The 27,996-nt window shown below is 48.1% G+C and overlaps 1 protein-coding gene across 1 annotated transcript in view; it reads right to left on the bottom strand.

Annotated features, from left to right (window-relative positions):
• Positions 1–27,996, bottom strand: part of SNTG2 (syntrophin gamma 2) — a 205,674-nt gene that overhangs the window by 143,258 nt on the left and 34,420 nt on the right. Inside the window, exons 2-4 of the mRNA XM_032430054.1 lie at positions 14,543–14,680; positions 6,324–6,380; positions 6,183–6,240 (exon numbers count right to left, since the gene is read on the bottom strand). Coding sequence (XP_032285945.1) covers positions 6,183–6,240; positions 6,324–6,380; positions 14,543–14,680 — 253 coding nt within the window. The remainder of the gene's footprint in view (positions 1–6,182; positions 6,241–6,323; positions 6,381–14,542; positions 14,681–27,996) is intronic.

Raw genomic sequence — 27,996 nt, 5'->3', positions numbered from 1 at the left:
CTGATGACTTCACAGCAAGGACAGTGAAGCCCAACCAGGACAAGTGAGCTCCTCGGGAATACGCTTCAAGGCTCCAGGGCCGGCTCTTCTGAAAGGCCATCCAAAGTCCACCACCCACAAAGCCCCAGGATCGTGAAATTTAATTACATCCTTAGACAGACCTGAGCGCAGCTTATCCTGCTTACTGGCAACAGCACATCTGCTCTACACACCTTAAGAGGTAATTAACCTTCAACTATGAAGCTTAATCTCTTGTTGGTTATGTACATATTCTGTCCATGATCACACATACAGTGTACACATGATACATAGAACAGGCTCCGACCTAGGCATCCACATGTGCACATGCACATACACTCACACAAACACGGCAACTTGCATGCATGCATTCAGGGACTGGTCTACGGTTCTCCTCCAAGCAAAGGTCCTGTGCATCCCGTCTCTGTGTCCGGGAGACTGGAAAGGAAACAGGCATCCAGGATGTATTTAGGAGATAGAGAAAGTTGTAAGAGAAGGGCGGAGGTACCAGACAGAGGGGAACCATACGCAGATTGGCAGAAAGGTGGCACTGGACCCTAGGTGTCCTGGGTCTAAGTTCTTCACTATTTCATTTGACCCCTATATTCCTTCGTATTATCATTAAAAAAAAAAAAGCCCACAAGTATATAGGCATTTCCTGTATACATTTTAGACATTTCTTCACAAGGTAAATGCAGCATCATCTCAGATGCACATTTGGGAGACACTGAAATAAACAAGAGACTTGAGGAATAAGTGCTCACTGACTAGTCGCCACTATCCAGAGGGTGGACTGGTATGAAATGCTGGAGTTTTCTAATTTTAGTAAAGATAATTTTACTACATTATTTCTAAGATTTTTTTTCTAGTTGGTAACCACTTATGGCTCATTAATTATTAACAAATGGAGTAAAAAGTCATATGGTTAAAACCACATATTTTAGGAAATTTATGCATAGAATACAGTAAATTAGGAAAAATTTCAGTGTGAACTTGGAGCCTGTAAAAGGAAGTGTTTTCTAGCTCACTACATTAAATGTTCCGACAGCTGCCATACCTGCTTCTCTACTTGTCACCACGTCCTCGTGTCCCTGGCTCCCAGACCTTGTGCACCAGCAAGAAAGGGCTCCCCAGCAGGTGCCGATTACACGCTTGGCACAGAAGCAAGCACACAGGTTGGGAAGCCAGTCGTGAGCTTAATTAACAGAAGAACGAAAGAGAAGCAGCACGAGAAAGTGGGATACAGCTAGAAAGGTAAGGACCAAGTAGGGACTTTGTCATCACAATGTGAAGAACTGGTCATAAGTATTAAGAAAAAGCATCCAATGGCGTGCCCCAAAATAAGGATTAGTCGAAGTTTTGAAAAGCAGAGCTAATGGACACACGAGATCCTTTGTCTCCAAGGAAATGAAGCTGCTGAAGGCACAGTTGCTGACAAAATGCAAGTGAGGGCCCCCCATGCTTGCCCAGGCCCCCCCCCCAAGCCACCTCTCCCATGACAGGTGCATCTCCTCGTACTGTTTCAGCAGAGGGTGGGTCTCCTCCTAGTGAAAGGAGGTCCTGCCCTGCCCTAAACCCAAGCTGGAAAGAGCTGTCCCAACAACACGGGGCATGCTCATTCCCTCGGCCTTTCTGGGGGTGGATTTGGGGTCCAGTTCCAGTTACTGAGGTGGAAAAGATGCTTGAAGGCCTTCTTCTTGAAAGAAAAGATGGCCCTTCCTAGGGGTGGCCTCCCCCATTTCTCTTCTGCCCTGCATCTTAAACCGCAAGTGCTATTTTGCAAACGTGAAACAGGTAACTCGAGGAGAAGGCCTAGTTGCTAAGGATGACTCTGCAGAAGGACGGGAAGAAGCTGCGGCCTGGACAGCTGACTTCTTGTTGAGTGAGAACAACAGACCCGCATTCCTTTAGGCTGCTGTACATTTAGGTTATTTCACAGCCAAACACATCCCTACCTGGACCTGAATCCGGATTTTCATGATGCTAATTTATCAGGGCAATACCCACCGAGGACCTCAGAGACGGGCCGGCTTGGCTGTTTGCCGGCCGTGTGTCTGAGGACCATCTCTGCCGTGTATCTGTGCCTCGGTGTTCTCATTGTACAGGGACGGTGGCCACGAGAGTCCCTATCCAACAGGGTCCTGAAAGGTCCTAGGGTGCATGGCTGGGCACAGAAAGCATTAGCTTAAGTTTATATCACATTAGGTATGGGTACCTGACTGGAGGCGTGTGCCTCAGCCTGGCTCGGGCCAGGTGCACGGGGGTCGGCCCGCGGGCTCCCCACGGAGCTGGCGAGGGACAGTGCCTGAAGTGTGCCGGCAGAAGCTCTGGCTGTGTCCTGCGTGCAGGCCCCGGAGGGACTTCACATGCTCGCTGGAGGTGGAAAAACTGTTGCGGAAGAATCAGAGGTGCAGAGGCCAGCCCAGCCACGGCCTCCCTCTGTGCCTCTGCACCCCGCTCAGACCCCCACTCCTTTCACAGCCCAGGGGGTCAGCTGCTCCTGTTCTCCGTGGACATTGCGTCCTTAGGACATCACCCATTAATTCAGGTGCTTCTCCTGTTTATTCCCCTGAGCCTCACACAGGTAACTGGGCCCAGTATGCCTGCACCTGCCACCGCACGGATCCCCACCCCCGCCCTCATTTCCAGCATTCACCTGACCCCCAATATCCACTGTGTCATTTTACCAAATGCCACTGGAAGCAGCTGAAGCTAAAGATACAGGGACTCCAGCAGGAGTCCTGTGGAGTCTCAGTAAAACCGCGCCCGGGGCCCCCTTCAAAGCACAGGAGAGTCTGGTGGCCGGTGTCCACATCCCCGAGCCGCTAGCACGGCCACTTCCTACAGCAGCCAGGTGATTGCTCGTTAATGGAAAACAGATCTTACCACCCCGCGTTTGGGAAGTCCTCAAACCACGCTCTCACTCAGATACAACCCAGGCTCCTTGCAGGGGCTTCGGAGCCCTGAAAGCCTGGCCACTGGCTTCTCCCTGCCCTGAGCTGCTGTGCGTCCTCTTGTCCATGTGCAGAATGCTCCCGCAGAGGGCCGACTTCCCCTGACCATGTCACACGATCCCCCTCACAACCACCACCACACGGTTTAGTCTCATAAACAGTGGTCACCACCTTCTCCAATTCTCTGTAACGGCAGGCTCACCACTGAATGCCCAGAACAGAACCTCTTCTAAAGAGGTTATCTGTTGAATGTGGTTGCACAAATTTGCAGATGAATGAGTGGACAACCCAATTTCCCCTTTGACCTTCCAGTTTATAGCCCCCTGGTTCCTGAACACAAAGCCAGGTAGACGTCAGGTTCCCACGGTAAGAGACTGAAGCTGCAGAGAATCCCTCAACATCTAGGCCTTTCTTCTGGGGACAATGAGACCTGCCCCCAATAGGGAGGGTGTCCAAGCTACGGAGGGTGCTGGCCATCTCCCTGGGGACAGGCAGTATCCCCACTTGCCACCGCTCACCCGGAGTCTCCGGTCTCCACAGCAAATCCTGACTCGTCAAGTTGCCGGACTGGGTACCAGTCTTCGATGACGTGTGATGGCGGCCATGCTGCGTCCCCGGGGCTCCGGCACACGGAGGCCCCACACCGCTTGCACCAGGCACCAGATGCAACGGCAGCTCTGCGTGGATTCACGGCAGCCAGAGCCGCCCTGCCCGCGAGACACCCGCCCTGAGCCGTACTCGGAAGAGGTGAACCACACCAGACCAAGCCCCGGTCTCTCAAGCTCCCAGGTCACTGAGCAGTTTATGCTGACTCTCCAAGTGCTTAGGGTGTAGAACATGCAGTCGGTGGAAAAGGGAAGCGAGGGTTCTGGATGGCAGGCAGACCCTGGCAGCAGCAGGGTGGGGGACACCCTGGCAGCAGCCGTCACGTCCAAGAGTGGCCTGAGCTGGGGGGGCCGACGGAGCAGAGGGATAGGTGGCCACGGGGTGGGGACAGGGCCCTGGCTCTCAGCTCGCAGGCCACCGACGCTGGAGACAGAGGCAGCCTGAGAAGACAGGACAGCTCCGTTCTGAGACCAGCCGGGCTTGCGTCCCTCGTGAAACTCCCACCAGCGCAGGCGGAAATCTCGGCTCAAGAGGGAGACCTCAGCGTGTTCTGGCTCCAGGACTGGTAAGAAGTCTGGGAATCCACTGGGTCCCAGGTCCCCCGGGGAGCCCCCAGCTCACAGCGGATGAGATGCATTCGGGTGACTTGGCGTCTTTCCTAAAACTGCAGCTTGGTTTCTCACTGGAGCTGTCCACACGTGGCCACGGTGACCTGTTCATCCCTCCACAGATATAGGAGGTCTTCTCTCCAAATTAAGCATGAAATCCCTTTCTGCTTTTTATCTGCTGGTTAATCTTACTTCCTTGTCGTTGTTCTTTTCTGACACTTACATTCATATCCATAAGTCAGAAACTCCACTAATGCAAAATAACTGTGAATGTTCACAAGATTACAGAAACAAATACCTCTGAGCCACCTTCCTTCAATTACCAGCCAGCCAAGCAGCTGGGCCTCAGGGCGCAGAAGTAACCAGATGCCCTCATTCAGGAACGAACTGATTTCTTTGCACCTGGCCGATTCTCACTTTAAAGGCACTGGAGAACTGTGCTCTGCAAAGCCTCAGCCCCACAGTGGTGCTCCGGGTGGTGCACAGCAGAAACACTTCAGTGCCGTGGAAGGTCTTTGGAGATGCTTTAAAAATGTCAACGAGAACGACCATCTGATGCAGAGACCAGTGCAGCTCCGTCCTGCCGTACATAGTTTTAATAAAACCGTATTTTCTTACAAAACTGAAACTCTTTTGTGTCACAAGGAAAAGCAGACTCAGGAGTATCGTGCTCTGGCTTCGCCTCGTAACCTGGTCTCCTTGGAGGCCCCGCTTCCCGGCAAGGACGGGGCTGGTGTCTTCACAGGCTCATTGGCCTCGGTCTCTGAGTAAACAGGATCCCATCTGCCGCAAACTTCAAAGGCTGGTTTGCAACTTTGCTCAACAAGGGGAAAAATGTGTATTGTTGAGCCGATTCCACAATGTCCTTTTGGTGAAAATGAGTGTTTCTGCAGATGCAAATGTGGTGATTAAAATCTTTCTTTGCACCAATGAGTCAAAGTTGGTGTGTGGAAATTCACATTCCTCGTAAACAGAACTCCAGCCACTGACCGTCACCGCCGCCCCGTGCACGCACACCTCCAGAGCACACAGTGTGGGGGGCCAGGCCTGCACCACCTCTCCCGCAATCGCTGGGCTGCCGTGTGCTCTGACATCAGGCTGTGGTTGGGCGGATGGGGTGAACCGTATGAGTGTGCTGAGTAAAAGCATGAGCTTATTCTCCACTCTTCACCCACACAGGAACGATTCTAACGTGTGGGCTGCCAGTCCACGGTGGGTCACCACATCCCTTACCCCTGTTTTCAGGGTCAGGGACCTGAAATGGCCCCTTCCCACGTCCTGTCCAATCCTAGCTTGGGGACAGGAGTCAGTCCCCCTGCACACACCGGCCGCGTGCCCCCCTGGCTCCCACACCAGGCAGGGGACGTGGTCCCTGAGCTGCAGGGACCAGGCTCCTACAGGCAGGGTAGAGGTCCCACTAAGAAGCCGAGCTGGTCTGTGCCATCCATTAAAGTGATCTTATTAGAAAGATCTCCCAGCTTATGAACAACAGCCCCCCAACACTGGAGGTGACCAGAAGTCCCACGTCCCCTTTCCGCTTCTGCACACAGTGACCTCAGTCAGTGGCAGCTGTGGTCCGATCATCCCTCCCGAGGCCCAGCGGTCCAGCCATTCCGGCCTCCCCGCCGAGCCGCTCCTGGAGGGTGGGATGCGATTTTCACCGCAGACCTCCAGGAGCACCGCTGACGGCCAGCAGTGGGGGCAGGTCTCCTCTGCTGTCACCCCGCTGCAAACACCCAGCGTCCCAGCCTCGGCATGTGTCCCCAGAGCACTGCTCCCATCGGCCACACAGGGAATCGGTACCTCTCTTAAGGGCTTGCAGTGTCAGCGGAAATGAAATAGGCACAGTCGTGTCGAGGGGAGGAGAGATGAGGCAAAAATAAAATGTCAGCTAAACGATGAAGTAAATGAACAGCAACTGATCTCCATCATTTTCAAACACGTGTTATCTTACAAACTGCCGCAAGGCGTACTCGGGACGTCCTGGCCGTGTTACCTGCGTGGCCTCTGAATATCCTCGATATGACGACAGGGACCCTGTGCTCGGCACCTCCCTGGAAGACAGGCAGAGAGAGGGGTCAGGCTCAGCGCAGACCCACACACAGAAAGAACGTCACACAGAAGAATGCATTCATACCTTTATACTCAGGCCCAAGCCACCAACGGGCTCTCTGCGAAGCGTAACAGTTCTGTGCTTTAAAAAATTTTAGAAAACAAAGCAAGTTGAGGTTAAAATGCATGATCAGAGAGTGAATGCAAAATGCAGATATAAATTCATAATTTAAACTTAAGTAACTGTTTAAAATACATTTGCAAAGGGGACACTGCTTAAATTCAGCAAGACACCATTTCACATCCTCAGTCTGTGGTATTACCTAGAGGAACAAAGACCTTGATTAAAAAAACAGGCAAACAAACGACAAACCAGGCCCTACTGCAGCCGTATTTAAAATCCGCGGGCAATCCCGGCACGTTGGCCCTGCCTTCCCGTTCCATGTCAGAGGACCGCAGGCCCCTGAGAAATGGCCCACACTCTCCCAGGGAGGGACCAGAGAAGCTGCAACCCATACTCAACCCGCCTTCAAAACCTGCTCTTCCCGCCAACCCCCAGCCTGGCTCCCTCCCACCGTGCCTCTTGCCCAGACCAACCACTTTTAGGCCCATTTTTAAGTAGTCAGTGTTGACCCATGCGTGCTGGGCATCACCCTGTCCTCTGACCACGGGGCCGGTGGTGATGAAAAGCTGGAAGTCGAGCAGCGCCCGTAACCAACAACGCCCCCAAACCTCTCACTCCAGTAAATCAGCAGTGCGCATTCTGCTTGGTCTAAAGTGACCAATCCTTAACCAGATGCACCAGATCTGCGGCTGAGGGTGAGAAACGGGCCCAGGGGCGGAGGAAGCGGAGGGTCAAGCATGTTCGTGCCTCAGAAAGATTCCATGGGAACATCAAGAATGACTTGCGCTATCTGCTTTCTAAGTGACGGTGCAGACACTTTCGGCCTGAACGGTGGCCAAGAGTGTGCTTGCAGAGCAGGGCGACCGGGGACAAGCCGAGGTCAGCAGGGCCCCGAGGGCTTCCGCACGAGCGCGAGGCCTGCCTGCCGCCAGCAGCGAGCCAGTGGGAACTGTCTGGCCGAGGAGGACGCCGGGTCTGCAGCGCGTCTCAGGTGTGACTCAGGTGTGACTCTGTTCTTGGGAATGAATTCACCATAAGCTCAAAGTAAAGAAACCAAAAATTGGAATAAATACAGCTCCTTTAAAGTGCTCAGATAGGCATCCATTAGGTAACACTTTAATAGAAAATTTTATATTTTGAGCTTCCCTGTGGCTGTAACATTCTCAGCTGTTGACAGTTTATGCAATCACAGTTCCAGGACGCGACTTCACGGCAATGGCTCGTTTTCTCCTCGTCTCCGGGCGCACCCGAGTGACGGTGAGGAGCGGGCCCAGTGCACGCCCGGGACACACTCATGGGGCTCCTACTGGGTCCTTTCCAAGTACTGAAACACCAGCAACCTGTCCCCTGACTCCACACAAAGGGCAGCAGGAGCAGAGGTGATTTAAATCCCGTGGCGGGAAGACAGAGATGCTCCTGCGTGTGGGGAGCTTCCCTCCACAAACTCCCAGAGCGGACTCCCGAGTCATCCAGCGTCTCGGGGAGCGTGAACAAGTGAACAAAGCAGAGGGATATCATTTATTCACGCTCTCACTCATTTCATAAGTGCCGAGTTTCTACTGTGTTTGGGGTGACACGGGAATGTGTCTCAGGCTTTCCCAGGAAATACTCTGGGCAAGAGAAGACTGGAAAATTGGGTCATCCAGTATTACACTAATCAAAAATCTCTACTATAGGGAATTTGTCAAAATATTCAACAATGGTTTTCAACTTTGCCCATTAACAGAAGCATTTGAACCTCACTGAGAGCAAGCAAATATACATCAGAGAAAAGAAACAAGAGTGTTTCTGTTTTGACAGACTTTGTCACATGACATTATAAATCTGTCGTTTTATTCACACATAGATCTCAAGAGGATCATTCAAAGAAAACATCAGAAAATGGATCACCTGTGGCAAAATGGGTTAACGCACACCAAAACTCTGGACTAAGATTCCCAAATTCCCAACAGGTGAAAGATGAAAACATTATGTCATCAACTTCTTTAACATCTGGTTAACAGAACAGAATTATCTGTTATTAAGCCAGAGTAGTATTTATTCAAATATTTGCTTGATGCAATCTGTCAAAATTCCCTTTCCGAGCAAATGTGTCTCAGTCACATAACCCTCTGCAAAACTGAATTTCTGCATCTGGAAAATGAGGGTTATGTGTCCTACCATAGGATGTCACCGTGGACTGAACTGTGTCCCCCCAAATCCCTATGTCGAAGTCCCATCCCCATGGGACCGCATCTAGAGGTAATTGAGGTTAGAGGGGGTCACAGGCTGGGCCCCATACACAGGGCTGCTGTCCCCATAGGAGCAGGACGAGGGGGACCCCAGAGCCCTCTCTGTGCGCTCAGAGTAAGGCCGTGGAGGGCACAGCGGGAGGATGCTGTCAGGGAGAGAGCACCTGACCTGTCCTGTGTGGGCAGCTGGGCCCACAAAGACGAGCCAGCCGAGGGAATTACGGGAAACCACCAAGTTTCACAGAAACCTCCGGATGGCAAGTCTCTGGGTGAAATGTTCTTCTTCCCGATCTTCCAACTCCCTCAAGGAGCGTGGAGGAATCTCGCATTTCACCGTTGGGAGGAAAGTTCAGCCAGTCTGTGTTCTCACAAATGAAGAGCATGTAACTACTAGGGCTCTAGAATGATTGTGGTGTTGTCATATTTAAGAATTTTGTTTTTCAAAACAAGATTTGTAAAAATCGGTTCATGGTGATGAAACCGTCCACAGGGTGGCCTGGCTCAGGCCCCTCCTTCGGGTCCCGATGTCTCAGGACCTCACAACCAAGTGAGAGATGGACACATTAACTTAAAGTCCTGGGAGAAGTTTCCAAAGCGGTTCTGCTAACATATGCAGATGCTAATGTCATCACAAGGCATTTTCTAATTCAACCAGCCTGTTGTTCTTCACCGAGCACACTCTGCGGAGTCCGTTTTCCCGAGCAGAGGGACCACCTCCGGCGAGACGCACCTGCCCCATAAATATGCTTCTCTTCGGTGTCTGGGGGCTGCTCTCACTTACTGGAGGGATGAATTATGAATTCAATCAAATGTATAATGAGACTTCTGGAGAATGAAGTTTGGAATCTAAAGTAACTATTCAATAAACTCATTTCCAACCCAATCCAGCTGTGTTTTTCACAAACATAAGAGATAAGGTCCTAAAGAAAATATTCTGTTTTATCCTTTAATCCCAAACTATGTTTTGACATTTACCGACTCCTGATTTATGGAGCAAAGAATAGGATGCAAAAAGGAACTAGAGAAAGGATATAAACTTAGGTGGATAAAGGTGGTAATAATGTTTATTTTATCACAAACAACAACAATGGAGTCGTGTGCGCTGAACACAGAATTTATCAGTGGGGCCAGCACCCCGGCAGGCGAGACGACAAATTCATCTGTCTCGGGAAGTTTAATACAAGTTTAATTCTTTACTCCAAACTAAAGTATCAGTTTGTTGATAGTCCTCACAGTACTTGTTACGTAAGAAATGAGCCTAATTTTTGAAAATGATTTTATTAAGTTCATTCGTTGTGATATACCTGAACGATCTGTAGGAATCGCTGAAGGAACGGCCGGGCAACCGCCAATCACTCTATTACTAGATGTTCTTCCGCATCTTAATTTACATGTTCCTTATCGCTTTTTCTAAAACTTTTGAACTTTTTAAAAACTTTAAGCCTTTTTTTCAGCAAAAAAGGGGGGGACTGACGATTTTTCTGGAAGGCATTGTAAGCTGAGCTGACCATCGGTGCCGCTCTGTGGCCCCCTCACAGGGTTTCACAGATCCGTTTCTAGGGAAGGGGTTTTGTGCTCAAAACTGATCAACTCTTTGTCCTTTCTACCAAGATAAGTGACACCCAGGACCCAGGAAATAAATATTCCAAAACGCATCTTCTGGTATGTATAAACATACGTGCGGGAAGGTGAAAACAGGCATGGTCTTGGATGTGAAGTCTACAGGGTGGCAAAGCCAACCTACAAATACCCGGAACGTCAGAGTGTGGGCCATGACCTAACATACTTATAGGGGAAAAGCTGAAAAGCCAGCACACGAGGAGCCTAGAATATGGAGCCAAAATGTCCCAGACCTAATCTAGATCCCCAGTCGGTATATAGATCTGTGACCCTCGCCAGACAAAACCTGCCCATGAGGAAGACAAGAGCGAAGCCGCCCCAACGCATGCAGAGGGGAGAGCGGAGAGCGAGCACCTGACAGCAAAGCGAGGAGAGACTGCAGGTTCACCCTCTCTGCCCAGAATCTGCCAGGCTCCTGCAGCCAGAGCCGGACGCCTTTCATCCACCGGGTGAAATCGGCTGTTCTGCCTCACGCGGCGGCGGCGCCTGCTCATTCCAGGGGTCCCCCCTTCACCTGCGCTCAGCACCCACCACCCCGGGGTCTCTCGTCTGTGCTCACATGGGATTCTTCAGACGCTTCCCGGACTGTGACTTTCGTGTCTAATGTGTTGTTTGTCCGACACACAGAGATTCTGGTTCCGTGCATGGTTCTCATCTTTATTTCAAGACGTTCCCTGCTTGCAGGTCTGCTGGGTCCTCTTCTCCCCCGTCGCACTCCCATAACCTCTCATGTCTGGAGGCATGGTAAACACCCACGCTGCAAACCTGGCCGTTTTAGGTCAACGTCTGCACGGGTCTCCCAGTCCGCTCGTGAAGATGTGGCTTCCCAGTGCTCGTGCAGAGCAGGGGAGAGAGTCGGGGCTCCCGTGCCCGCCCAGCCCCTAGACTGTCTCCCAAGGTGTCAGGCAGACACCAAACCAGGCCGTGTGCGGGCAGACGCCAGCTCCCCGTTCACGCCAAGTTGGCAGTCCTCCTCCTCTGCGGCGGACATTCCGCTGGCTCATCCCCCTGCCTCTCATGCTCCCCCTGCGACGCTCCCAGGAGCCTCCCCTGGGCCCCATGCGAGCAGAGGAGCGGCTGAGATCCTGCCTGACCTCTGCCACTAACTGGGAGCTGAGCTCAGACACTCCTGAACCTTCGTGTCCGAAACAGTAAAACGAGGACACGGAACCCTCTCAGGTACATTCACTGTCACTAAAAGTAGTGAATACAACACAGATTTATTACAATGTTGTCTTTGTGTGCATCTTCCCGCCACATTCATTCAAACCACAAGCATAAACTCACAATTAAGGAAAATGTAATGTGTCACATGTGCAGTGAGGATTATAAAAATAAAACAATCTAAACAAAAACTCTTGAAACATGAGAAAAAGCTAGTTCTTTCCCCCAACAATGCACACACTTTCTTTAGAAGATAATTAGAAAATCCTCAGATTTTCAACATTCAAAATGCCCTGTTGCTATGGATAGAAATATAAATGAAATAGGAGTTTGTGGATTTGAAACTCTGGTGCTGCCCTGGCAGATTTTAAAAATCCACTAAATTTAGTTTTGCCTTCTCTCTTTTATGACGAGAAGAACACCTGTCCTTAACTGACACTTGAGTTATTTTTCAGCAGGTTCAAATTCCCCGCCCAGCGGTGTCTTCTGGAACGGGCAGCCTGAGAAGTGGATGCAGCTGGAGGAATGGAGTTCGTGCAGACTCTGCCTTCCGTCCCCAGAGAACCGAGCTCCCGCCGGGCGAATCCCCGGGGCCAGTGCCGAATCACAAAGCTCATGGACGTTGACGCGAGCACGGACCGTGATGTCGGGCCTGGCGAGCAGGGCGGGCGCTCTCGGGCTCGGGCCGTGTGACTGGCGTGACCCCGTGCCCTAACCCTGTCGCCTGTGACGTGGGGGTCAAGGTGCACCTGCTGCGTAACCACGCCGTGTGTTTTTGGTGAATTAGGGTATAGAACACACTCAGAAATGTCCTGGCACCGGGGGCAGAATCATGCACGTCAGCAATGACTGTTCACAGTAGGTTTAGCATCCAATCTTGGGGTCCGACTGATAAGCTAATCAATGTCTGCTAGAATTTAATATCTATATTGTGTACCCAGTAAATATGTGTTGCACCAAATCTGACAATTTTCATCTCCCAGGACCCACACGGAGACTCCAGGTTCGGCGAGGCATGAGGCTCCCTCATTCCTTCTGTTGATCCACTGTGGATGGATCAGACCTTCCACGCCTGCCCTTCAGAATAATATTAAGTGGAAAACAGTCATGCTCAGCCAGGTTCCCAGTGCAGGTGCCTTGGACACACTCAACACTATAACGCGGGGAGCTGCCACTCCGAGACTCCCCAGAGGTGCTCTGACTCCAACTCTAAAAACCGTTGTGACCTTTGTTAGAAAGAGTTCTTCCTGTTCTTCCAACACATGATGAATTCTCACGGCAAGATGGTGTTATTCTTATCAACTGCAGAATTCAGGGTTCCGGTTCAGGTTCTGATCTCAGGAGTGGATCGTGTCTTCCTGCAAACAAAACCCTCTCCAAATTGCCTCCGAAACCATCCAACCCAGGGACACGTGTTCCAGCAGAGATCGCTGGAAGGGGCCTGGCCGATGCGGAACACAAGTCCGCGTGCCCCGCGGCTCTCCTCGGAGCAGGGCGGTTTGCGGGCATCCAGGAATCACTGGAAATTATAAACACAACTCTGCAGCTGTGAACACACACTCCTAGGAGGGAGAACTTAACCTTAGGTAGAGAATCTGACATTATGAATAAAACAACGTAATTTACTTTTCCTGGACAATTTAGCATAGAAACATCGAATGTTTTTTGCTATAAGCTGCGTGGGATTCTCTACAGGTTATGGACTCACTGTGAAGAAGGATAATTTTTTAAAACAGTTACAAACTCTTCTCTGACGCTGCTCTCCCCAAACCCACCGCTGCTGGGTATTCAGAACAAGTGGGGGGACAGTAGGTCGAACGAGGGGTTAGTGACCCTCGACCTCCGACCCTGCTGGGGGCCCCAGGGAATAGCAGCAGGAAAGGCAGCCCCTGTCCTCTGCCCTCCGTTGTGGTGACTTCACCCGTCCTGGACCCACAGGGAGTGTCCAGAACGGGACCAAAGACCCAAAAAGGGCACAAGAGGGGCAGACATGGGTCTGGGGCAACATGGGGGGGGGTTTCAAGTGGAATACAGGAGCACTTCTGTTCTCCACGCATGTGGGAGGGGCTGCGCGTGTGTAAGACATGCACATGAGGCCAGCATTGCTTCTGTGGGGGCGAGGAGGGCCACATCGGGCCCGCCCAGGAAAGACGTCACACTCTGCAAGCACCTGCACCTACCAAGGAAACACCGATTTGGGGATTACAGATGGGGAGCAAGTGCCCTGTTCACTTTGTTTCCAAGGTGAAGGTCATGAGGACCCAGAAAATCATGGAGTAAGGGGTCTCCAGGGCCCAAGCTCTACGAGACCCCGCTGTGAACCGGGGAATGGGAACGCTTCGGGGATATTTTCAAAAACACACTACAAACAACTTATTTTCAGCGACATGATTTCTTGAATATCAGTTTTTGTAGGTCCTGGGTAGGGATATTCGAAGGACAGAGCAGTGAAATGTTGATTCTGTAGAAATATATATATATATATATATTTATTTATTTATATTTATACCTGCAATTATTTGAGCTCACAAGAAGGAAAATAGGAAACCGACTATGGTTTTAATAGAGTATACTTCATATACTACAATGCATATTTCCTCTATCACTTACAGTCGTCCTGTTTGACCTAAACTGAAGTAACACTGGCCAAAATTATTTTTCCTAATCTTTACTCGATATTTAACTGTAGCCAAAATTATTTTTCCTAATCTTTACTCGATATTTAACTCAGTACGTTTCTTACCCTTCAGGAAAGTTCACTGTGACTGAAGCCAAAAGAAGGACGGAGCTTTAGCGTGGAAGCGCCTGTTCACGTCCCAGAGACGGGGGCAGAGCTGACACCCGACGCGGGCGAGTGCCCGCTCTGTCTGCCGCTGCTCGTGGTTTCCGATGTGAGGAAGCCCTCGGCAAGTACGGTACTCTCACGTTCCGTCTTCACTTCCAACACAGTGTGTCCCATGGCACACCGTGGTGTGTGGGGAGAGCTCCTCCCGGAAAACACACCAACGAGGAAATTACGGAAGGCAGGGAGACAGAAACCTGGTCTTGTTTTGTGGCTGGGGATGTTTAAATAACGGGAGCAAACAGTCCTGAGGCCGTAAGCGGCCTCCCCGAGTGGGCCTCCCCAGCGCGTCTACGCGGAGCCCGGCGCCGCGGGGCACTTACGTGTGTGCCGTGACTGCTCCCACCGACACAGACCACGTCTCGTTTCTGGATCGTGAGGACCTCCTTTGTCAGCTTCAGGCGGACGTCACAGGTGCTTCCAGACGCCTCGCGGTGCAGCAAGGCAATGCCAGTTCTGGCCTGGGGGGCAAAGCGGAGACACAGGCAGAGGGCGTGAGCGCAGGGGGCGCGGGCGCAGTGGAGGACCACGGCTCGCTCGGCACAACCCCCAGACCACGCACCCGGACGGACCATGTGGGGACCGCACGGCGGCATCCATCTGGCCACGGCTTCATTAATTGAACACACAGTAAGTATGAATCCTGAGTAACTGTTTCTGAACAGCTTTTACAGGATTTAAATAAACATGTTTTTAAAAGAAAATTAGGGTTTTCTTTAAAAGCTTGAAAATACTAGTATTTTGTTCAAATCAACTTTTCTACCTTTAGAAAGGCTTTAGTTCCTACTTTTACCAAAGCTCTTTGAATGATAACCACCCCTTTCGGAAGATTCAGATAGTAACCGTTTGAAGATTTATTGGTCTGGAGCAGGAAATGCTGAAAATCAGCAAAACGTGTATCAGAGTTCTCATCAATACACGGAAACAAACTTTATCAGAAGTACCCAGTGGGGCCCACACACTGGGTCCCGGAGGGCTGGGGCCGCCCGGCAAAGCAAACTGGGTTTGTCAGCAAGCGCGGACCAGGAGGGGACGTCCGCAGGTAAAGGCCTTCTCAGCAGACGAAGAAAGGAAGGTCAGACAAACACCTCTGGACAAACTAGAGGTGGCCTCCTGGTGTGTGCAAGTCACGGTCAACGGCGTCTAAAGGTGCCCTGCTTCACGCGGGCGCCCCCCGCCAGGCCCAAGGAGGTGGGTCTCAGGGGTGGAGCAGGCCGGTATTTCCGTCCGTCTGGAGCCCCAGGTGCCGTATGCAGAGTGCTGCCTGCACAGCCTTAGGTGGTCACGCTGCCGGCCGGGAGGAAGGGAGGAAGGAGGGAGGCGGGATGCTTAGTGAGGTGGTGGGAGCTGCACCCTCAGGCCAGGACCATGAGATGGGCCCACGCAGGGGCATGTGAACCAGGGACGCTTTGAGGCTGGCAACCAACCACAGAAACAGAAAAAGAAGAAACTTACAAGATCACTGGTAAATTCCAAAGATGGCATTTGATAAAGTTAAATATTAATTAAATATTTAATTAATAGCTTCATAAATTAATAGTTAAATATAAAAGGTTAGCCTTCGGGAAAATAGCTAAAAAAGACTAAGAGCACTTGTCATTCACCATGTTGAATTATTGAAAGATTTCCTCCGGGGACAGAGGCTGAGAAAAAGATGTGCGTTCACCTTTGCCGTTTCTCTACCACACTGTGCTCCTGACCAGTGCAATTATATATATAATATATACTTTAAATATTTATGGTGCATAAAGGAAAGAAGAAAAATGAAGCAGTTCACAGATGGAATCTCTGAGCATGGAGATAGTTCAAAAGGATCTATATCTACGTCTGTCACATGAACATTTGGATGTTTAGTCTATGGCCTTAACATCATTACCAGTTAATGGTGTATTACGACAATACTGTGAAAGTATGTTTCAATATATCAGCAACAAATAATAACAGCTGAAATAAAAGGATATAACTCGCAGAGCATTAACAACTGCCATATCCAGAAACCAACTAATGAAAACTGACACACTAGGTCTCTACACTAAAAATTTGAAAGTGTTACTGAGAGGAAAATAGTAAGACCTAAATAAGTTACAGATCATGTTCATGAACTGGATGAATTCATACTGTGAAGTCATCATTTCTCTCCAAATTAATCTACAAATTAATCTCTGAATTAATCTGTTGTTGATTCAAAACAACAGAAAATCATAAACCCCAGCAAGTTTTTAGAAACTGACAAAATAATTCTAAATTTCAAACAGAAACGCAGTCACGTACAGTCAAGGCAATCCTGAAGAACACCCAAGCTGAAGACTTATAATGCCAAGTATCAAGAACTATTTTGAGGTTATAGCAATTAAAATATGGGGTATTTACTCAAGAAAAATAGCTCAGTGGAGAAGAGAGAATACACAGTCCAGAAAAAAATCCATGTATGTGTGATCTCCTCGCTTGTGATAAGTGCAGCATGACAGTCAAGTCTAGGAAAAAAATGAGTTCACCGCCCCACTGCAGAGCATAGGAAACAATCAAATCTAGCTGGTCTTCAGAGCTACATGTGAACAGTAAATCAACAAAACGTTTAAAAGAAAACAGGTGAAAATATCTCTATGGACTCAGAGTAAAGTTGACTTGAACAGCATGCAAAACAGTTCTAGCCTGGAAATGTTCTAATCTTGAAGTTCTAATCCAGAAAGGGACTAATTGTTCTACATAAAAATTGAGAAATTCTGTTCAATAAAAGATACTATGAAGAGATCAAAAAGTTACCCACAGAGTGAGTGATCTTGGCATTACATATATTTGATAGAGACTCACACACAGAACATACAAAGTGCTCCTAAAATCAGCAGGTATAAGAGTAATTTTGTGAATTTGTAGAAGAGTGACCAGTTAAACCCCTCCAAAAACCTCACACGGAATGGTGAGAATCCCCACCTCACTGCTGTTATTCAGCATTTTTCTGTACAACTTTGTCTCCCATGAGACAGGAAAAAAGAGTTTAAAGGTATAAAAATTCAACAGCATTTACAATATTTACAGGTGATACTTAGGTCCACAAATAAAACCAGGAAGTATGCAAATGTTAGAAATCACTTATATGGCTGGATAAAATCACACTCGATCAACGTAATCTGCAAATACAGTTGCATATTTATACAATAATTTATATACAATAATATAAATACACAGTTATTTTGGAAATATAATTTGTATATTTACATAATAGAACCAAGAGAAGAAAATTAAGAATTTCCTCCAAAAATCCATCAGGTACCCAGAAATATATATACCAAAACAACTTGAAGACTTCAAGGGAGAAAACTGAATCCTTTATTGAAAACATTAAAGGAATACTAATTAAAAAGAGAAATATCTGTACACAGGAAAACTAAAGAAAAGTGTGTCAACTGTCCCAGAACTGATCTATTTGGTCACCGCAGCTCCGGTCAGAATGTGCATCAGCTGGACCTCGACAGAAAGACCTGGAATGCCTAGAGTGGAGGGGTCCTGGGGGCCAGGAAGGGCAGAGGAGGGGTGAGGGTCTTGCTCTGGTAGGGATCAGTGTCTGCAGTCGTCCACGGGTCCCCACAGGACTCCTCTCTGGGACTTGGCGCCCATGCCGTCAGGATGCCAATTACAAGACATTCTCTCCCCATTTCCTCGGCTGCTTTCCCTGCCCTTTGTAGCGCTACAGAAAATAACGGTTTTTATTCATGTTATTGTTGATGGCATCCCAGAATTGAACAACTCTGGCATCGTCAATCTGTAAGAGCTACAACTGTGGGTAAAAATGGCCCAGGGTGAGAAAAACGGCCCAAGAGCCCAGCCAGGGTCCCCTGTGAGCACGGACGCTTGCAGCAGCACAGACGCCCGCCAAGAACGAGACGAAACGCCACGGGGGCAGCAACTGAGCAATATGGGAGTCAGAGTCCCGCAGACCCTCTCGCGTTCCAGGGATGCTGAGATTAAGCTGGAAACTCATGCAGCCAGAATCTCTCGGACTGTCGGGCTTTTCTAACAAGGCGCACAAAGCAGAACCACGGGGCCAAGACTGGGCACCTGCACCACAGCCAGACGTTGTTCCGCCCGAGGACCCACCAGGGCCCCAGCACACACCTGGGAGGAGGACCCACTGCTCAGGCTGCCGGCATGAGGCCACAGGCCAGGAGCTCACTTGCTCTCGGCCCAGCCAGGTGCACACACTTCAGGATCTGCATCGACAGAAGACATGGCTTTTTCGGCAAGCCTCTAAATGCAAATTAACATTAGCTTCCAGTGAAAATCCATCCACTTCACTTGATTCAGAGTTGACAAGAAAAGCAAAGTGAACAGCAAGCAAACTCAGAAACTGAACAGCTCCTCTGACAGACAGCAGGCCCTGCTTGTCACGCGCCGTGTTTCTGAATCATAATTAGCATCAAAGTCACGGTGGCAGAAGGAGGAGCCCTCCGCTACCTACACCTGCCATTATGCTTTCAACCGCATGAGAAACAGTGTTTCCATCACTTTGAAATGATTCATGCCATCAAGTATGATATGAATTTTATAGAAAAAAACCCAAGTCATTTTTAATTTGGAACACAAAAAAGGGAAATTCGTACCTTAGGAGACGGTTCCCTACCAGCAACAGACTAACAAGATCGGTAGATCCTCGTGGATTTTGAGAAGGCAGGTAGAGACCCCACCTCTGTCCCTGAGCTTCTCCAGGGACCTGGAGGCCAGGAAAGGGCAGCCACCCCAGAGCCGCGGTGGGCTGGGTAGGAGTGATGGGGGCGGGCGCACAGGTACTGAACAAGAAAAAGGAGAGGGAAAAGTTGAGGCCGGAAGCTCAGGGCCGGGCAAGGGGTTCTAAACTGGGCTGCCCCCTGAGATCATCTGCTGAGCATCCAAAGCCCCGGGCAGAAAGGTTGAGAACAACCATGGGGAGCCTGGCTGGTTAGAAATGAAAGAAGGGAGCCCAGATCCACACAAAGGGAAGCCCTGGGGGGCAGATCTGGGATGAGAATCAGGACCTGGGGATGCAAGCGCCCTCACTTCTTCGAAGACCAACATCCTTCCTCAGATAGCTCGAGTCCAGACAGGGCAGCCATCTGTTATAGCCAGGAGGATCTCAGAACCGGACCCTCACTAACCACCCCAGCCATGGAAAGACACAGATGCAAACGTGCGCCCAAACCTCCTGGGACAGCATCGGCTTCGATTCTCAGAGACATGGCTGCCCGGTGGTGTGACAAAGTGGGACATATACTTTCCCACAATCCAGGAAAGTGCCACAGATTAGGTCTCTTAAATGTCTGTTTTAAAAGTTGTTTCAAATCAAATCTTAATCAGTAACACTGACCAGGTAACTGCCATTCAGCCGTCTGATACAAAGTGATTGGCTCCCCATCCCAGCAAGTTTAGAGCTATCAAAGAAAACAAGCAAGGTCTGTCAGTAATGACCTACTTATAATGTATTTTTAGGGGAAAGAAGGTAGGGCTTCATGCTGCTAACTGATTTCTATTTCTGCAAAAAAAGAATGCTATAAAAGTCACAAAGATCAGAAGACTCTAACAAAATGGCATAACATTCGAGTAACTTGGATTTGATAACACACACACACACAAATAGCATTTCAATGTTATTTAAAATAGATATCCACCTGCTTAAACTATATTTTAAAATGCAACCAACTGTGAGTAAAATATTGGGAAAAAAGTCCTATAGTATACACATTTGATAGCCATAAAAGACATTAAAACAATCAAAGCAAAATAAATGAATTACCATTTATCGTTACTAGAATTCAACTGTCAGTCACTCAGATACTACTGTTGAAGTTGTCAAAACAATTCCTTTTTTTTTTTTAAAGATTTTATTTATTTATTCATGAGAGACAGAGAGAGAGAGAGATAGGCAGAGGGAGAAGCAGGCTCCCAAGGAGCAGGGAGCCTGATGCGGGACTCCATCCCAGGACCCTGGGATCATGACCTGAGCCGAAGGCAGACACTTAACCATCTGAGCCACCCAGGTGCCCCAAAACAATTCTTTATAGATATATATTTTTTTAAAGATTTATTTATTTTAGAGAGGGAGAGAGAGACAGATAAAAGCGTGGGAGGGAGGGGCAGAGAAAGCAGACTCCCCGCTCATTGCAGAGCCCGACACGGGGCTCGATCTCATGACCCTGAGATCTCGACCTGAGCCGAAACCAAGAGTCGGATGCTAAAGTGACTGCACCACCTGGGTGCCCCTAATATATATATATATATATATTTTAAACAGTTCTTTATATATTTTAAGTGAGAATTTATCACCCCTTTCAAAAAGCAAAATTAAGGACAAACCCTCATTCCTGCATAAGAGGTACCGCTGCTTTTAGAAGCAGAGTCTGCAGGTGCTTCACACATTCTCCACACGCACGTGGATCTGCAGAGGAATAGACTGTCCAGGTGTGTACTGGTGAATACAGATGTCATCCCTCCAGAAAACATGGACCCATTTGGGAAGAACGAGCTGCACTTGGAAAACGGACGACGTACTAGCAATATACCTAAATTTTACTGATGTAGCACACATTTCACCGGGGAGACCTATCACATCGGACTCTGACTCCATCAGGCATAAGCTTCTGACCTGTTTAACGACGACGGCCCGAGTTCCTGAACCCAGCATGTCCGCTGGCATCAACTGGAACATTCACAGACCGCACGTGCACCTGCCTGGACACGTCAGGACGATCCTACCGTGGGCGGTGCTTTATAACCATGTTCTTCAGAAGACAGTTTCGTCATAAACACACTGAATTCCTTTACAGTTGGACTCATTGTATTAAAAAAGAAAATGGCACAAGTGGCTCATCTGGACGCTATTAAAACGAGCGGGAGCCTGGCTGATGGAGCCCACGACCTCAGGAAGACGCGGTCCCCAAGGTCGAGGGCACTGCGGCTGCTACCTGTTCCACAAGGGGCTTCTCCAGAAGGTACTCTGAGAAGTCACTGTGCGTTTCATAAGCAGATCTAGCTACGCCATGCCTGAATTCTTTTTCCACAATAATCTGTTTTTTTATTTTTTTTTCAATCTGGTAGCAGAAACAGATAGATTCATTCTATCAGGCTGTAGTTAGAGAAGAAGCAACTGGCTAAAAATTATTATGGAAATGAATAATGCACAAATATCCTAACAATTAAAGATAATAATAGTTCACTTTAAATATTCTGACCACTGAATCAATCCTGGTTTAATTATATCTATATAGATATAGATATATATAAATATATAATATATATATGATATTATATATATAATCAAGCTGAGGCACTTGAGTATTTTTTTAATAAAGATGGTAAAGTGGCACCAAGGATAAGGAAGCAACTCTGACCAAAAATGAGGGAAAATTTGACCAATGGTAAATAATTCCTCAGCTTGAGGAAGGGCATATATTTCTCTAAAATCATGTATATATGCACAAGTGGTACACATTTCACAGTCTCCTGATGAACAGTTTAAATGCTCACAAATGTTGACTCAATAACTTAATGCTTGCCTTTATTTTAAGGGACCAACAATAATTATATTCAAAAATACTTATCAGATAAATGTGTTGCAAAATCATTCACAATAGTGAGACATATGAAACCACCTAAGTGCTCAATGTAAGTGATTAAAGAAATGATTTTGCAACACATTTATCCGATAATATATTTTTGAGTAATTGTATTCAGAAGAATATGAAGTGAGGTAGTAAATACTGGCATTAGGCTTGCGTGGCAAAGCAGAGAACAGCTACTGAATTACCTATCAGGACAGTAGGGGCGTCTTCTGGGGAAGAACGTCACAGACACACACCCATGCGTAGAAAAAAGCCTGGGGAGTGTACCCTGAAATGCTAAGTAGTTTTTTGTCTGTGCTGGAATGGGTACTTTTTATATTCTCCATTAGGCTTTTCATTCATTCAAACTTTGTCATTTTTGAACACAAGACGTATGTCTAAAATACAGGTTTCTCGTCACTTCAACCCCTCGGGTGGCCGTCTTCACAAGGTGGAGATGAGCAGGTGCTGGTGAAGCCCAGGAGCTGAGGACCCCCTGGGCACCTGCAGAAAAGCTGCCCCTTCCTCCCAGGGACCGAACACTGAGCACCCACACCACCCACCAAATCCACTGCCATGTACGGAACCGACAGAATCAAACACGTGTCCACAGCAGTGTCACTCAGAATAGGCGAAAACCACCCGAATGTCCATCAAGTGACGAATGGAATAACACCCAGTCACAGCAGAAATGAAGTTCCGACAGACACGACGACGTAGATGAGCCTCGCGGACACCGCGCCGGTGAGAGCAGGCAGCCACCAAAGGCCACAAAAGCTCCGGGACAGGCAAATCCACAGAGCACAGACTTGCGGCTGCCGGGGCGGGGATGGGGCAGGTGCAAGGACCCGTCGGCCAGGGCGTGGCGTTTCCCTCTGGCCGACAGAAGTGCTCTGGCACAGCTCCCTAAGTATAATTAAAACCACTGAATCGTACACGTTCAATGTACGACTTGTGTGGTCTGTGAATTACGCCTCATTGAACGTATTATGTATAAAATATATTTTAGGTTTTCTGAGTTAGACAGCAAGTTTGATCTCAGCTCAGATCCACAGAATTAATAAAAAAAATACTGTTGAGATAACCCTCACAATCCTGATACCAAGGGAACGGAGACATTCACGCACCAGAAACCATGTGAAATATCTTCTAAACAACAACAATCGTGTGGGTGTCGTGCAGCCACGTGCCATCCAGTCTGGGAAGGAAGAGGGAGAGCCTAGGAGGAACCAGGTATACACACGTGTGTTTTCTGTGCATCCTGTGTACATATGAAGCGTGGGCCGGCCAAGGGGTAGCCCGTGGGCACAAGCGGAAGACACATGCCACGAATCAGGGGTGTGTCCCATGGGAGTGTGCCCACATGTGGACACAAGGACAGGATGTGACCGGGCTGGTGCTGCAGACACACAAACCAAGCCTGTGAATTTGCCACGGCTGAGAAGTGGGAAAACCAGTGGGGCTAAGCAGTGCGTATTTTAAGAACATATAGTTGCTAACAATAGAGATCAGCTGGGAAAACCAGAGGAAAGTTATGCCAAATAAAAGTATCACAGGAATCAGGAGACAATTTATTAAATTTTGAATTCAATGTTTGCAGTGCCACTTGAGAAAACTCAACGTCTATAAGCCAAAGTAGAAAAGAATGTGGATGAAAGAGGCTGATGTAGGAAACGAAGCCACACCGGGAGAGGTGCAGCGCCGCACAATCTTCCTGAAGTCACAACCTTCTGTAGAAATTAACTTATCAGAACTCAAGATTTCAGACAATGAACAAACTCAGAATTTAATCAGCGCCTTCTTTATAAAGGACTCAAAGCTTAGATGGGTAATGGGTACAGACTTTTGAACTTTCAAGGAAAGAAATCCTATGCTGCGTAAAGGATTTCAAAGTACAGGGAAGAGGGAATTACTCTCACCACATCCGACGGAAAAATTAAAAACCTGACAAACACAGAGAAACAACAGAAATAAATGAAGAATGAATCTCACTTCTGAATATAAATAGACTGTCTTTAGCTCTCCAATCAGTTCAGAAGTAGAATAAAAGAATAATATGCCAAATACATGGAGACAGTTACATGTCAGCAAAAGAATATCCTAATAATCCACATGTAATAAATCACCTAAATAAACCGGAGGAAAAATCTGATAATCTTGCTAACAGGTGTCAAAAATTATTATAAAACACCAACTACCATCACTACTGTCTGACGTTGTTCTGAAAAATCCCTAGCTCAATTAATAAGGCAGGAAATAGAAGTATGGTGTTTAATGACTGGGAAAGAAGAGGAAAAAAATTACCATTTTTGGCAGACAATGCAACTGTTTATCATGGAAAAGAACAGATTTCCCACAGACAGAAGGGAAGTGGTTGTTTCAAGTTTGAAAGCTTTTCACGTGAGATCTGCAGACAACAAAATAATGACAAGAAATAAACTGAAGACACATGAAAATATGCAAAAAAGTTGAGAAGGAAAGGACAGTGATACATGAACTAAGGAAATATGAATTTCCCAAAGGGGGGTCAAACCAATTTAAACCCATTCATGAAAAAGAAAAAAAAGAACAGATATTCCGGCAACAACAATAAGGAAAACATGACAACAAAACACTGATAAAAGGAACAATAAATCAAGGGGCACCTGGGTGGCTCAGTTGGTTGAGCATCTGACTCTTGATTTCGGCTCAGGCCATAGATCTCAGGGTTGTGAGATTGAGCCCCACGTCGGGCTTCACACTCAGTGAGGAGTCTGCTTGAGATTCTCTCTTGCTCTGCCCCTCCCCCCGCTCGCTCTCTCTCTAAAATACTAAATAAAGAAAGAAAAGAACAATAAATCAAGAAGATTCAACAGTCAAGATCACACACATTTCCAACAACTATTCTAAATATAAAACCAATACCCAAATAATGCAGACAAACATAATTAAAACTGCAGTTGGAGATTTGGGTAAATCCTTTTAGACCATCTGCTGTTAGAATAAGAGGAAAATAATCCAAGGTACAGAAGATTCGAAACATGATTATGAATCCGGAAAGAAAAAGCTGTGAATTTTAAAAATACTCGTTTTAGGAGCGTCTGGCTGGCTCAGCTGGTGGGGCCTGTGACTTGTGACGTCAGGTTCCTGAGCTCGAGCCCCACGGAGGGGGCGGAGCATGGAGGTTACTTTCAGAACAAAACAAAACAAATTTCGGAGCCCCCCTGGGATGCCGCCCCAAATCAACCACAAAGAATCACTGTCGGTCAGAATGTAGTCTCTGATCATAACCAGATGGAATTCCAAATCGCTGACGATGAACAGTCAGAAATCCTGCAGAACATAACACCGGCTTACAGGGAAAAGACAGGATGTTACGAACTGAATGAAAATAATTACCTCAAAACGCTTATGAAGTTTCTTAGCATACCCAACAGATTGGTAAAAACAACAAAACCAAAAGTTTAGGCGAGGATCAGAGGAAACTAGAACCCTCTCGTATCTGCAGGGTGTTCAGACCCGAGCAGCACCTCTACCACGCACTCCTGAGTCTCTTACTGAAAGATGCATGGGTGCGTCCTAACCCAGCAAGCCCGAGAAGCCTGTTCCAGGTGCACAGAGAACATCTACACAGGACACAATCCCAAAGAAACATTTCTGGAATGGCCACCTAAGAACATCCGAAAATCCAGACCTCCATGATAGCTGGAGAATATTGGCAAAAATCATCAAGTTCAGCCATTCACAACTTACAAGATTAACCAAAGGTCAAGATAAGAAGGAAGGTCAAGGGGAGAAAAAAGTTGAAGGGCAGAAGGAAAGTCACAGGAAGGAGGAGGTCAAGGGTACAAGGAAGGTCACAGGCAGAAGGGGGTCAAGGATGAAAGAAGGTGAAGGCAGAAGGAGGTTGCTGCCCTCACCCAGTGGGTGAGGACGGGGGTCCCGATGGGCTGGGTGTGGGGGTGGCAAGCACAGGACTCCAGCAGGGGGAAGGGAGAGGGGGGTCATGCAGGGTCGTCAAAGGCGTCACGCCCCGGAAACACGAGGGGCCGACAGTGCCTTTTCGCTCGAAACACAGAGTCTCCCTCACTCATTTATTTGTGTTTTTGGATGTTGGCAAAAGCCAATCTACAGTTTCCTAACCTACTTCCTGGGGGATGTCCTTGTACTGTGACCTCTACTGAGTTCTCTGTGTATCCAGGAGCAGGCATGGAGCGAATGCCAAGGAGCACCTGAAATTTGGAAGGGGGAGGACTAATTTCCTGTCCTCTATTCTATTCAGTATTCACATAATAGTGCCTGAAGAGGGACACCACTCGAGAGTCTGATTAATAATCCTGAAATTCCACAAAACAACGCTAGAGCGGTTTTCAATTAAAAACCATGTGTCTGCATCTGGCACTGAATGCTGGGAAGAACTTTCAGAAATTAACTGTCCAGTAATGACCGATAGCTATTTGCGTTTCCAGACATTGAGTAACACGTCATATTGAAATGATTTATTGCTCTTGGACTGGTTTTAAAAGATATATTTTAAACTCTAGAAATATGAAGCAAAACAAAATAAAATAACAAACCCATTTGTGGTGCTGACGTGGACATCGGAACTTCTGGGTTTGAGATCTAGTCTAGCAAATCCATGATCTCGTGGGACCCAAACTTCCAAATCTCCCAAATGCAGTCAGTCTGTCCCAGGGTCTCATGAATGAATGCACACATGAATGAATGACACTGCCCATGGTATCAGGCGCCGACCCTTCCTAGGAGCTCCAGCGGAGCGTGAATGTGCACAGCGTTCCCACGGCACCCGCCCAGCCCGGCCCTGCACGCTCCGTGCCGACCCGCACCCACCTTGCAGTTGGCTCTCCGTCACCAGGCACTCCAGGTCCCCGGGGCCCCCTGGTTGCTCCAAGCTGGAACTTCCTTCCCACCCACATGCTGTCCAGTTACCAGCACCGCCGAAGCCCCAAAAGGGAAACCTCAGGTTGATCCCCTGTGATTTCCTCCCATTTTATTAGACTCTGCAAGACTCTTGTCAATGATTTGACAGAAACACAGTCTGATATCTGTTTTGAGTGGGAATGTAGTTTTTTACACCAATTACTTAATCTATTTGGAATGCATGTAGCAGATCTTAATTTTTTTTTTCAAAATAACTACAATTATATCAGTGCCATCTACTACTCCCACGGATTTATTTAACAAACTTCCATGCTGTTCGCTCCCAATGGGCTGCAGACACCGATCTGCGTGACCTGTCTCACACCCCGTGCCACACACTCTTTCCATTACAACAGCGTGTGACAACCTGCTCAAGTTTGCTAGGGCAGGTCAGTGTCTTTTTATTTTTCAAAAATGGCTTGTCCATTCATTCTTACCTGTTCATTATTCCATATGAACTTCAGAATTAATTTCTTCTATTTAAAAGTACCCTTGGCATTTTGACTGGTGTTATAGTTAAACTATAAATTCATTTATAGAGAAAATACAAGCAATCTCCTATATCACATCATGGTGTAACCTTAGTCAAGTCACATATATATTTAAATATTTAAATCTTTCAGTTTTCTTCATGTTGGTCCTCACTTTACTTGGGATTTTCCAAATAGATATTTTCTTCTACTTTACTTTCTAAATCAGGGATCGGCAGACTGGCCCTCACACCAAACCTGGCCTGGCCCACGGCGCCCCGAGCCTTCACTCCCCGATCAGGGCTGACGGGGTCGTGCGCCAGAACCCACACAGGCAGGCCCTCCACTGAAGTGGGTACTGTGGGTGCAAAACTGCTTTTCCCACATCACCAGCCACTCTGCGTCACTTCCCTCATCCGTACCAGCCTAGGCTTTCGAGTGCATTTTCTTCCGTGTGGTCATGGGACGAGAGGTCCTGGAGCCACACCTGAACCGACTACAGCCTCACCTGAGCCACACCTGAGCCACCCTGCAGCCTCACCTGAGCCACACCTGAGCCACCCTGCAGCCTCACCTGAGCCACACCTGAGCCACCTTGCAGCCTCACCTGAGCCACACCTGAGCCACACCAGCAGCCTCACCTGAGCCACACCAGCAGCCTCACCTGAGCCACACCTGAGCCACACCTGACCCGCACCAGGAGCCACACCTGAGCCACCTTGCAGCCTCACCTGAGCCACACCTGAGCCACACCTGAGCCACACCAGCAGCCTCACCTGAGCCACACCAGCAGACTCACCTGAGCCACACCTGAGCCAC

Source organism: Phoca vitulina, unplaced genomic scaffold, assembly GCF_004348235.1.
Source record: "Phoca vitulina isolate PV1807 unplaced genomic scaffold, GSC_HSeal_1.0 scaffold42, whole genome shotgun sequence".
In the NCBI taxonomy this organism is placed as follows: domain Eukaryota; kingdom Metazoa; phylum Chordata; class Mammalia; order Carnivora; family Phocidae; genus Phoca; species Phoca vitulina.
The sequence above is the reverse complement of the archived record's forward strand: the minus strand, read 5'-3'. Positions and strand labels throughout refer to the sequence as shown.